At 38.8% G+C, this 12,099-nt stretch overlaps 1 protein-coding gene across 1 annotated transcript in view; it reads left to right on the top strand.

Moving 5' to 3' along the window:
• Positions 1-12,099, top strand: part of GALNTL6 (polypeptide N-acetylgalactosaminyltransferase like 6) — a 427,616-nt gene that overhangs the window by 401,633 nt on the left and 13,884 nt on the right. Inside the window, exon 9 of the mRNA XM_030239539.2 lies at positions 5,024-5,245. Coding sequence (XP_030095399.2) covers positions 5,024-5,245 — 222 coding nt within the window. The remainder of the gene's footprint in view (positions 1-5,023; positions 5,246-12,099) is intronic.

Consider the following 12,099-nt stretch of genomic DNA (forward strand, 5'->3'; position numbering starts at 1 on the left):
TTGATTTAAACTCTTTTATTGAAGTCTGCTGTGCTGGCTTTCGTTGGGACAGAGTTAATTTTCCTGAGAGTAATTAGTATGGGGCTGTGTTTTGGATTAGTGCTGGAAACTGTTATCAGTGTAGAGATATTTTCCTTACTGCTCAGCAGGGCTTGCACTGGGCCTTTTCTGCTCTTCACCCCACCACCCCCACCCAGCAAGCAGGGTGAGGAGCTGGGAAGAGACACAGCTAGGACGGCTGATCCAAACTGACCGCAGGGATATTCCAGACCATATGGCATCAGGCTCAATATATAAAGCTAAGGAGGAAGGTGGGGTGTTTAGAGTGATGGTGTTGGTGCTCCCAAGTCACCATTAGGCATGAAGGAGCCCTGCTGTCCTGGAGACAGCTGAACACCAGCCTTTCCATGGGGAGAGGTGAATGGCTTCGCTTGGGTGCACAGTTTTTCCTTTCTCTGTTAAATTGTCTGTATCTCAACCTCTTGAGTTCTATCACTTTCACTCTTCTGATTCTCTCTCCCACCCCTTTAAGGAGGACTGAGTAAGTGGCTGTGTGGTGCTTACTTGTCAGCTGAGGTTAAACCATGACATCCATGTATCCATGACATTGCAACTTACTGTCTTGCAGACTATCGTTCATCAAAAATACAAAGCAAAATCACAGTCTTAAAGGTGTGAGTTTGTACAAACCTAAATAAAATTTGTCTAAATGGAAGGCCAGTGGTAAAGAATTTACCAGAGAGTAAAATTGTAACAGTGATTAAGATTATGTCAAGAATGTGTAAATGAGCAACTGATGACAGCTGATGAGTCAGTGTGGTTGCTGTCACTGTTGTATTCATCTCACAGTTTCTTTGTGACAGCTGTTACAACCTAACATTTAGAAATATTCATCTGCTGAAATACCATTGGCCTTACTTATTCTCATACAGAAATTTTTCACTGAAAATGACAAAAGAGTGAACAAATTGTCATGGGTCTTCTTGGATAGGTCCTGAGAACCTCCTCAAATGACCACTTAGAGTCCCTCTGACTTCTTTATTTTGTGTGTCAATTCATGTAACTAGTTAATAATTATTTGATCTTCATTGAATTGTTTTTATTTATTTTTTTCCTTTTTTTTTTCCTATTAAGAGTAACCAATCTGGACATCTGTAGCCTTGCAATGAATTTGTCAACCAAGCTAAGCTACGCCATTTTCAGCTGTAGAAACATGTTGTCAAGCATTGGAACAGGCTGCCCGGGGAAGTGGTTGAGTCACCGTCCCTGGAGGTATTTAAAAGACATGTAGATGTGGCACTTAGGGACATGGTTTAGTGGTGGACTTGGCAGTACTGGGCTACAGTTGGACTCAATGATCTTTGAAGTCAGTTTGAATCTAAATGATTCTATGATTCTATTTTTCTTTTTTTCCTTTCCGTATTCATTTACATGAGATTTTCAGATTGAATCCAAGCAAGAGTGATCTACCACAAAGATATCCCAAAACTGGTTCTTCCTATAAGTAGTATTTGATGCCATTTGAAAAACTTTTTAAAGGAGTTTTCTGGAGAAAATAACATAAATAGTAACAGAAGGAGACAGAAATCAAGAAGATTCAAAGATAATTCCTGTAGAGTCTAAATTACTTGAAGATTAGTTTCACTGTGAAACTTAAATGTCTCATGATAAAAACTAAATGGGTGGTTAAATGATGCTGTAAAATGTTCACAAAATGCAACCTAATCTGGAAGGCTCCTAAAGTTCTTTGGCCTGCAAGTTCTGGGTCAGTATACCCACACAGAGTAAAATCCTATCAAAATCAAACTGCTTTAAGCCTTGTTTACAGCTAGACTCTGTCAAGATTGGGTAGCTATTCAAAACCATTCCCACTTGTGCTTATATGACATGCTCAGCTTGTATCTAGCCTCACCTAAGGGTCAGGCAAGGAGGAAGTGACCATTCTCCTTCCTCCATCCACTGTGTCAGACATCCACCCAAATTATGGGAATGACATTTCTGGAAGACTTGTAAAGGATTTGAAATCACATCCTTACCTTGCAGTAAGTCATTTGATTGGTAGGTCTAAAGTGCTCAGAGATGAGGGCTCTTGTTTTGGTTGTGCTCCTCAGATAGTATGAGTAAAAGCCCAGCAGCTCCCTACCATAATTGGCAGAGAAGAGTTATGGTCCTAAGAGGGTCTCTGCAATTTTCCCTGCTGCTAGACAGCCACAGAATGGGAATTTTCAGCTTACAAGTTCACCCATCTCATCTTGGACAGCCTGTATTTTTGCTCTAGGAACATGCTGTGTTCTAAATAAGAAGGAAAATTATGTTTGCCTTTCCTGTGGAAGGTTGCACCAAACCAGCTTTCAGTACAGCAGCTCTTCTTGACTGCATTCAATTCAGGGGAATTTTACTAGTAGTCTGAACACATATATTTTACAAGGAAGTATGGTGATTTCTGAGCTTGTATAGTGGTAATAAGGATAAGAAATGCTAACCCATGCTAACTGAGGTCAATAGACCTCTTTAAAACAAAGTTGTTTAGATGCTGAGTGCTTGCCCCAGAAACAGCTTCTCACTACTCCAGAACACAGTGTTCTTTTTGGTCATGTTCATAAGTAATCTGGAGATTTAGAGCTCATAAGGGTTTGGCTTGTTAAATCAATGCATAAACATAGTAAGGATAATATACTAGTTCATTACTGGTGATTTTTAGCATATGATGGAAAGAAAGGTCTTGGAAGAACAGGGAGGCAAAGTTTTAAATAGATTTATCCAAAGTGTCCTACCTGATACTTGGGGAATTGTGGGAAGAGCTGACTCTTTCTTTTAATACCGTGTTTGGTGCATTTACACAAAAACACACATGAAACCCAAACAGTTATAAAGGTGGTATTGGAAAACAAAAAGTTTTTGACCGGTGAATTAAAATTTTGAATTAGTGACCAGGTGCAATATAGAGATTTTTGCTGTACTCATGTTTTATCGGTAACAGTCATCTAAAGCAGAATGCAGTCCTTTTAGTGCAGCCAAGTAACTAAAGAAGAAAGTCCATCAGAGACTACTCTTAGTATAGGTGATGCAAGACTTACCTTGAATTTTTCTTTCCTAAGAGAACTTTTTATTTTTTTACCGTACGTTCACTGTATGGCTCTTTTTATGGTATAGTTTATAAATCCTATCAGATGAAGTGATTACAAAAAACTATTTTATAGAACAGTCCTAAACTGCATTTGCGTTGTAGCAAATGGGGTATGCAGCATTGCAGTGAAAGTTATGCTAGAAATCACACATATTTTCATTATTTTTTCTTTTTGTTTAATGTTCCTAATAATTTTTTCTTATATTTTTCATGTACAAAATCTCATCACATAATATTTTTATGTCTCAGAAAATTTCTGTGTTACAGGTTTTCTGCTAGAAAGGTGAGATTGTCATTTAGACGACGTTCTTGATTTTTTTCTGGTTTTCATTGTCCTACCCAGCTCCTATTCTTGAATTCTAATTTCTTGTAAAGTTATTTAGGTCTTCCTGAAATTACAGCACAAGTGAAACTTATGTGGGGCACTAGCCATTTTTGAATAAGGATATGAGTGTTGTGAATTCTTACACTGCTTTAATGTTACTTGTTTTATCCCTGCAGGTTTAATATACTTGCTTCACAGAGACAAAGTACACAGAAACTTATCTTGCAGTGTCAGCTAAAAGTACTTCCTTTGTTCTGTATCTTGCTGTCTTTGTATTCAGATAAGCCTTATTAGTTCAGAGACATTTAGTTTACATAGATTAATAAAATTCAGGAAAAGAATTTTCCAGTGAATCTTGAAGGCAAGTCAGAGTAGGAACCCAGCTTACTTAGATGCAGAGAGTGTTCTGAAAAGAAACATTACCTTATGTTGATGGTAATCAGATGTGTGTTGTCCTCCAGCTTATTACAGAGTGAATCTCAGCATTTTGTAGTTAGTGTTCTATAAAAAGAATATTACAAGACTTGATTATCTTGTTTTTACAATCAAAGCAATAACACCATAGTGTCTCAATGTCACCCAGAGAGATGTTGCTTTGTTGGTGGGATAAAAGGTTATTGGGCAGCTGTGGCAATACAGAATAGACCAAAGCCATATTCCACTACAACATCTGCATATAAATTTGTGTGGATTGAGTTACAGGAGAAATTTTAAAATCAAACAAAAATACAGAAAAAAATGTCCCCTTCATGTCGGTAAATAACAATAAAATATATATTTTCAGTCTACCCAGAACTTTTCTTTGCAATGGTAATTGTTTTATTTTATAATCTGAGGCAGCTAATTTAATTAATTATAATTTGAATAAATTCCTATGCAGCAAAATAGGTAATTCTATTTCCTATAAAATGTCAACAAAAATGAACTTTGTGGAACACAGCCAGAACTGGGTTTCCTGGAACCTAAATAGTCTTAGATATGTTCATAGGATGAGTGAGTGCAGAAAGCCACAGGTTGTTGTGGCTCCTATCCCAGGAGGTCTTTTTCTTCAAATAAACTCCTCTTCAGGGCTGCTTGCCCCCAAACATTCACTTGTAAGCCCTCACCCTAAAACTTAGGTAGGAATTGCTTGGTGACTAAGCAGTATCATGACAGATTGAAATTCAGATGCCTTTCAAATGCAAAGCGAAATACATCAGAAGAAAGATTTTGAACCATTCTTCCACATTAGTAGGTCTGAAAAAACAGGGACCGATGTAAGCAACAGAAAGGAAATTTTTGTTCAAAATCCATCATTAATCAAAAACCCATATGAAGAATGTGCATAAAGAATGTGAAGGAAAATAAGATGTTCAACAGACAGAAGGCTGTCTCTCACAGAGCCAGCAGGAGAGCAGGGTACTTAGTACTCTGTAGTGTTTGCTCAGCACTGAGAAATGAGACCAGCTAAGTTTAAAAATTGTGTGGAATGCTGATTTCTTGTTTTGTTTTGTTTAAAATTTTCCCTGTTATGAATATCATTCACTCAAAACATGAAGAAGTTAATGTTTACTCTTTTTTGTGCCACGCAGAACCTGAAGCGAGTGGCCGAGACATGGATGGATGAGTTTGCAGAGTACATTTACCAGCGACGGCCTGAGTACAGACATCTCTCCACTGGTGACATCTCTGCCCAGAAGGAGCTGCGCAAGCACCTCAAGTGTAAAGATTTCAAGTGGTTCATGGCTGCAGTGGCTTGGGATGTCCCCAAATACTACCCTCCTGTGGAACCTCCACCTGCTGCCTGGGGAGAGGTAAGGAATAGATCAAGTTTAAATGAATCTAACATTTTAGATTGAGGGAAATTAAAATAATTAAATGAGAGTAAACCTGGTGTTAAGTAGTGTTATTAAGGAAGTTCACAGAGGTTGAAACAGTCCCTGAACTATCCATTAAAATGAGAAACTGTCATGTCTTAGAACTATCACTGTTGCTTTTGTAACTCATTTCAATTTTGTGTGTAGAGGGAACATGATGTATGCACAATGAGAACAAGAATGAGTAAAAAAGTATGTAGCACTCATTACTGCATGTTGCAGAAGATTTTAGATTCAGAGAATCACCTTAGTAAAAAGGAGGTCTGAAGTCACTGCTTGGGGTTTTTTGCATATCTATTGGTATAATTCCTGCTGTCCTTACAAGGACAGTTGTGTGCAGATGGAGTAAGGTTTGCTCACACGTGAAATGTGAAAAGCAAAGCCTGGATACTTTCCTTTTAAAACGACTGATCTATCTCAGCTGCTCTATATATTCTGTAGGTGCTGTCATCACTGAGTACCAGTAGCAGACAAATACAATTTCTCCATTGATGGATGAGGGGAGGGAGAGACCACAAAAGAGAAGCCAATATCTGAGCATCATTGCAGAGCAAGGGCTGAGCAAACAGCCAGCTGTGATCAAAGATGTTCTGCATTCAGACCTTTGAGAAGAGCAGAGCTGTAGCAAAGCTTGCTTTGACAGTTTGTTTTGTGCAGAAGAAATGAGAACACAAGGAGAGCCGTGAGAGGAAATTACTTCCTTAGTTGCAGTGAAAAATTGCTTTGGCTTTTGCCCCCAACAACTACAGCAGCTTCACGCCATGGATAGGTCATGTGCAGAAGGCTCTTTCCTCTCAGTTCATTAGGATATATAAAGAAGGTTTCACTCCTCCAGTGTATTGTGGTACTTTTTAAAAACCATAGGAATATCTGTACTGTGAGTTCTAGCCTTTTCTGATTTTTTGTGTATGTTCTTGGGGCTGTCAGAAAATTAACTTTCATATTTGAAACCAGAGGCTGAAGTTGAAACTGTGACGAAAACATTTGGTAAAATCAGGCACAAGTCTGCATATTCCCAGTGGTCAAGACTGGACAATAGACTTCTAAACATAGGAACCTCTACTATTCTCCAAAATTTATATTAGGAAGGCAAATTACCTCATGGTGAGATTTCTAAAATGTATTTCTCTGGTACTAGCAATCCTTAGTTCTTCTTTATAAGCTATTAGTTACAGATGTTCAAAAAAACTATAATTTATATGTGTCATACTGGTTGCTACTTCTTTGCAGTAATGAATTCCTTTGTTGTTAAAGTTTGTTCTTTTTGATCCTGCTGCCCACTCTTTATTAGATTAATGTATAGTGAGAGGTAAGGAATTTATCAGGAGAAGTCAGGCTGGATCAGATTGGTATGACTCCTACTGTGATCTTCCTTCACCATCTTTCACATTTATACATGGTTGTCCTTGGAGGACTGGGATCAGGAGATGTGTAATTTCTCTAGCCAGCTGGACAATCCTTAACTCAATCAAGAGGGTCTAAGAGGAGGAGCTTTTGATTCAGGTATTCATTCTTTTCACAGCAATATTAATATAATCTCTGCATAAACCCAAGTATTTTTAACAGTAAATCAAAATCATACCAATGGTGTGAAATCTCTGCCTTAAAACCATTTACTAAGTTCTTAGGAAGGACATGAAGACAAAAGATTTTCTTTTTTGTCTAAAACATGCTTTCTCTAAAATAACAGGAAGAGAACTTTCAGCCCTCCTTCTCTAGTTTTTCCTGAGATTGTCACATTCCTGTGCAGTTTTAATTAATTTGTTGGCACTTGCAAGGACCTTGAAAAACCTTGAAGGTCAATGGCTGCGAGAAGCTGAAAGAGGGAAGCAGACTGTAATGTTACTGCTTTGTAAGAATCACTCAGCTCTTGAAACCTTGCTGATTATACACACCAAAGGCTGTGCCAACACTGTCATTTAGTACCCTCTCTGCTTCCATTTGGAAATACTTTGTATCTGCTTGCCTATGCCAGTCTGAGAAAGAGTAAACAGTGAAGTAGACAGACAATTTTGGCTCTAGTATTTTGATATCTAGCTAGTAAAAGCATGTGGTGTGAAAGCAGATGTCTCATAAACAGCCTCTTCTCAGCTCCTCTTTTTTTTGCAAACATATTTATTTAAAATCTGACTCTTACATTTCTTGAAAAAATCTGTTTATGATAGAAAATAAGGACTTTATGAAAAAACGGAGGTTTTTTTCTACACTTTTCATGGCCTTATCTCCTATGTGTGTTTGTGCCTATGTCCTTGTACATACCCTTAATAATCTGTTCTGCCTTGTAACATTTGAAATATGTGCAGTAGAGCAATGTAACAGCAAATCCGGATAGATTAAGGTTAGTGAGACTGTCGGTTCTGTGTTTGAGTGACATAACTGCACTCTTTTCCACTGTGGAAAAGAGGAAAGTTTCAATTAGGTTTTGTTCTTACTCTTTTGAATATACTAGAAAGTCTGGTACAAGTTGAAAACCATAATACACATCCCATGCTTTTTCTAAGACAGAATGTATTTGCAATATGAATTTGAAGTCCTGCTACCTAAAACAATATGTGTGAATTTGCCACAAGGTGTTTTCTTTGGAAGTGCTCATGAATTTACAAGCTGTGATCCAGCATGAATATATTGTGCAGATATCACAGCTTCCAGTATCTTTGAAAACACATTTTGCATTAAATCAATCATATAATATCAGACATCATCATTTATTTTAGATTTCATGAGTTCTATAGTCAAGGTGGTGCAAAAAAAAAGTTGTTTTACTCAAAAGGGAATTATTTAATCTTCATTTCACTTGCTGTTACATGAACTTCAATAATTTAATGAGGAATTGTCTCAGTCAGTGCAGCAGTGCTAAGCTGTAGAACCTGAGAGTACTCCTTTCTCAGCCCCAAACTCATGGATTTTTACAGCACTGACGTGAAAATGTCACACATAAAGTCAAGTGGCACATTTGAAAAAAGAAGAAAGCCTAAGAGCTCACTAACTTCTCTTTCTTTCTCTTATACCCTTAATGAGTCAATCTGAGCCCAGCAAGTGTCACACATCTGTTGTACAAAAGCGATATAACCCCACCCTGCACAGACCAAGTGCTGCACAGCTGGACTGTTCAAATTCTTTTATCAGGATCAATGTCACACTGAGTAAGAGTCCCGTGTTTCTTCAGTGAGGTTTTTGGCAGTGCTTGACTTCTTTACCTTTGACTTTTTCTTTTTTCTGGCTCACACAAAGGATAAATAGTTCTAAAATTACTGCGTATCAGTTGACAGGAGAAGTGGCTCATTTTTATATATTTGATCCATAGACATTGATGGCCCTAGGGTTATCTGAGTATGTAAGCAGTGCACTAAAACTGGCTCTAAGTGCTGCTCAAACAAAAGTAACATAAATTAATACTGCTAATGTCTTCTAAGAGTTAAATCCATTTTCATATTTAAGGCATTAAATCAGATGTAGGCCAGAGTATTACATAAACTGATAGTACTAGGTGCTTCTGTTGTTGCTGTTTCTGTAAGCATTGTCCTAACACCATCTCCACAGTCATTGTTCACAGACGATGATATTGAACATAGAATTGTCTTTAGAGTGCTACACTTTCCCTCTTTCTGCTTTTGGCAAAAAGAGTTTTATGTCATGGTGAGCATGCAGGGCTGCACCCAGAACCCCTGGGAGTTTGGGTCTCCCACTCTGGCTTACCCCTCGCAGGCTCCATGAAGGCTGGAGTGTATACCTGTGTGACAGCCTGTCTCCAGGGCAGGCGGATCAAGGCTGCAGCAGCCAGGACATCAGCTACTACCTCAACAGCAAGTCTTGCAGGAACTCATTTGCCTGGGAAAAGTTGTAGAGTTTTAGAATTACCAAAGAATATTGGTCAGTATAGCTGCTGGGCTCTAGGAGGCTGTATTCTCCATGCTTCTACACCTCATCTGCTCTCTGCAAGGACTACAGTACCCATAGGGAGTTACGATGACATTTCAAGAAGTATGTGTGATGACTTAAAGATAGCATCCTGTGCTTTTGTCAGATTTGTTTCATTCTGAAACAGCCTTTAATATCACCAGTTGTCTCTGTCCCTCTGGGACCCTCTCAGGAACCCCTGGCCAGCCCCAAGTCGGCAGATAGCAGGGGAGCAACCCCAACACTGTGTGCAGCGGGGGGACACTCTCTCGTGCCCCGAGGGTGCTGAGGGCAGCTAGGCCTGTCACCTTTGCAGCAGGAGACACTAGAAACATCAGTGGAAGAAAGGGACCGACTCTTAGCAGGGGTTGATCCAAGGTTTTATTCAGGAGCTCCCCTGCTGAGACCCCGGGGGAGATGTGCCAAGGTTACATTTAAAGGGAGGTGGAAACCAAAAGTAGATAACATTTTACTAACCAATGAGTGACCCTAAGGGATGGGTACTGGGGGATAGACATTTAGGACAGAGTAGGGTGTAATGCTTGGGGGGCGGACCTCTAGTCTCTGGCTCATCACTTGACATCCTGGATTGAAGCTTCTCCATGGAGGGGATTGGATGCTGAGTGATTGACAGAGAGCCAAGGTGGGGATTTGGGGATGATCTCAGCAAAGGAGAGGGATTACAGAGGTAAAGGGAAGGGGGTACAATCTGGGATAAACCATTTGGGAAAAATATGGGGTTACTAAAACAAAACTACTTCAGAGTATAAAAACACACTACAACAACTTGCCATCCTTGTCAGTTCATACATCAAAGTCTTTGTAAGCATGATTTTCCTGTATGCTTATCTGTGTGTACAAATGATGGCATTTAAGACTGAGAAAAAAAGTTTTGTATGTAGCAACTCAATGCCTTACCTTCATAGCTGATAAAAATCTGTCTCCTGTTCATTCCTGGTCTTACAATTGCACAAATAGGAAAGTGGGAAACATGTTAGGATCACTAGATATCTGTTTTCTAGTTGTAACTCATAACCTTAAAAATCCCAAATCCATTGTGCTGTGTGACTGGAGACAAGGCAGTTCAAAAGCATATTGGTGTATAAATGAGAAGAAAAAAACCCTGTGCTTCTGCTTTTCTTCCTTTGTCCATGAAAGCATTTTGGGAGATTTGCAGACTGTGTGGTGCTGATGCTTGGCAGAATGTTCCCCATGGCTCTGGCTCTGGCATGACGGTTCAGTTGAGTTTCTAGCAACTGCCAAGGCCACACAGAAATGCCAGAGAACAAAAGCACAGACTTGACTGAAATGCCTTATTACGAAAAGAAAACAAAAAACAAACCATGACCCCTCTCCAGCTGAAAGGATAAAACAAAAAAAGGACGAGCTAACATGTAAGCTGCAAAAAACAGAGGAAAAACTAACTCAAGCAAACCTTCCAGGAGTAGAGGGGAGAGGAAATAAAAAATGTGAGAGAGATTCCAGCAGTGGAGGAACTAAACGTAGCTTCAGCTCAAGCCTATTCCAGAAATGGACTGAACACATTTACTGCACAGTCCAAATGACGGAGACTGGGATGGAGCGATGCCATCAAGACAAAATTATGAAAGCCTTTTAATGCAATGACCATTAATTGGATGTGGAGTGTATTCACTGTCATTTTACAACTCTGAATCACATAAATATACCCAATTATTAATGGCAATTGTTAGCAGTTCCATTTTAATTAACTAGCCTGCTGTAAGAACTGAACTGATGTATCATTTAATTTTCTATTAGACCAGAAATCTTTATCTATACAATGGAAATTTAAGTGCATTTAAAATGATTGAACATTCTCCAAAAAAAATTATACTCTGAGAAGTTATTTCACATGAAACTTTAAAAATAGGACATTAAATTCTATTCCTCTCATTATTCTTTCCTGCCTCTTTTGCCGGGTAATATTAAAATGAAGGTTGTTGAGAACTAATCACCTTTCATTTTTTTTTATTGTGGGTCTGCCTAGTGCTGGAATTCTGTATCTGGTTGTATGTATGAACAGCTAGTGTTTTACCTCATCTTTAGCAACTTTTATTGTATTGAAAAAAGAAAAAAATATCCTAGGACTGGGCTGGTCCAATTTTTTTTAAATGCTTCTCTGAGCCCTGGTGAAGGATCACAGGTTCCTGGAAGCAGTTGTTCAAACTGATGCTCCCCCATCTTTTGCCCAGTCTGCAATTTTCTCAGCTAAACAAATGCACCTCCTGAAACCTTTCCTGAGACTTTTTATATTTTACAGTTTTTACATTTTCTCACTACCTGTTGTGTTCCCATCTGTGTAAATCTTTCTTGAGCATGGTTAATAGACTGGATCCCACTCCTGCAGAATCAGAAAAAGAGAAGAGTGTGGCATGTGTCTTCCATGCACAAGGGTTTCCCTTCCTCGCAATGCACAAGGGTTTCCCTTCCTCGCAATGTTTTGTGCAATGCTGTGAAGTTTTCCATCCTTAGGATGTGTGTGAGGCATGCTGTGGCAATGTGTACATTTGTTTGGCATATTATGGCAACAGCAGTGACTTCTAAAGTATTTTTCATGAAAAAGCACAAATGATCGCTCAATTGTATCTCCATTCTAGAAAGCATCTAGCTTTCTTTTTAAAAAGGATCATTGTAGCATCCAGAATGTCAAAAGATGCACCTGCTTTCTATATTTTTATATCAGAATTTCTATATCAGAATTTGTGTGTGTTTCTGTGCACTTTGGTTACTCGGTTTCTGTTTATCTCATTGAGAGGGTAGGTTTTTTTAAGAAATTCTTTTCATTATGGAGGTGTTCCTTAGCCCAGCTAAGGAGCTCAAGGAGAAATGTGTGCAGATTTGCAACACAAAGTTAGGATTTTGCTCTTTTTGGT

Source organism: Serinus canaria, chromosome 4 (genome assembly GCF_022539315.1).
Source record: "Serinus canaria isolate serCan28SL12 chromosome 4, serCan2020, whole genome shotgun sequence".
Lineage (NCBI taxonomy): Eukaryota > Metazoa > Chordata > Aves > Passeriformes > Fringillidae > Serinus > Serinus canaria.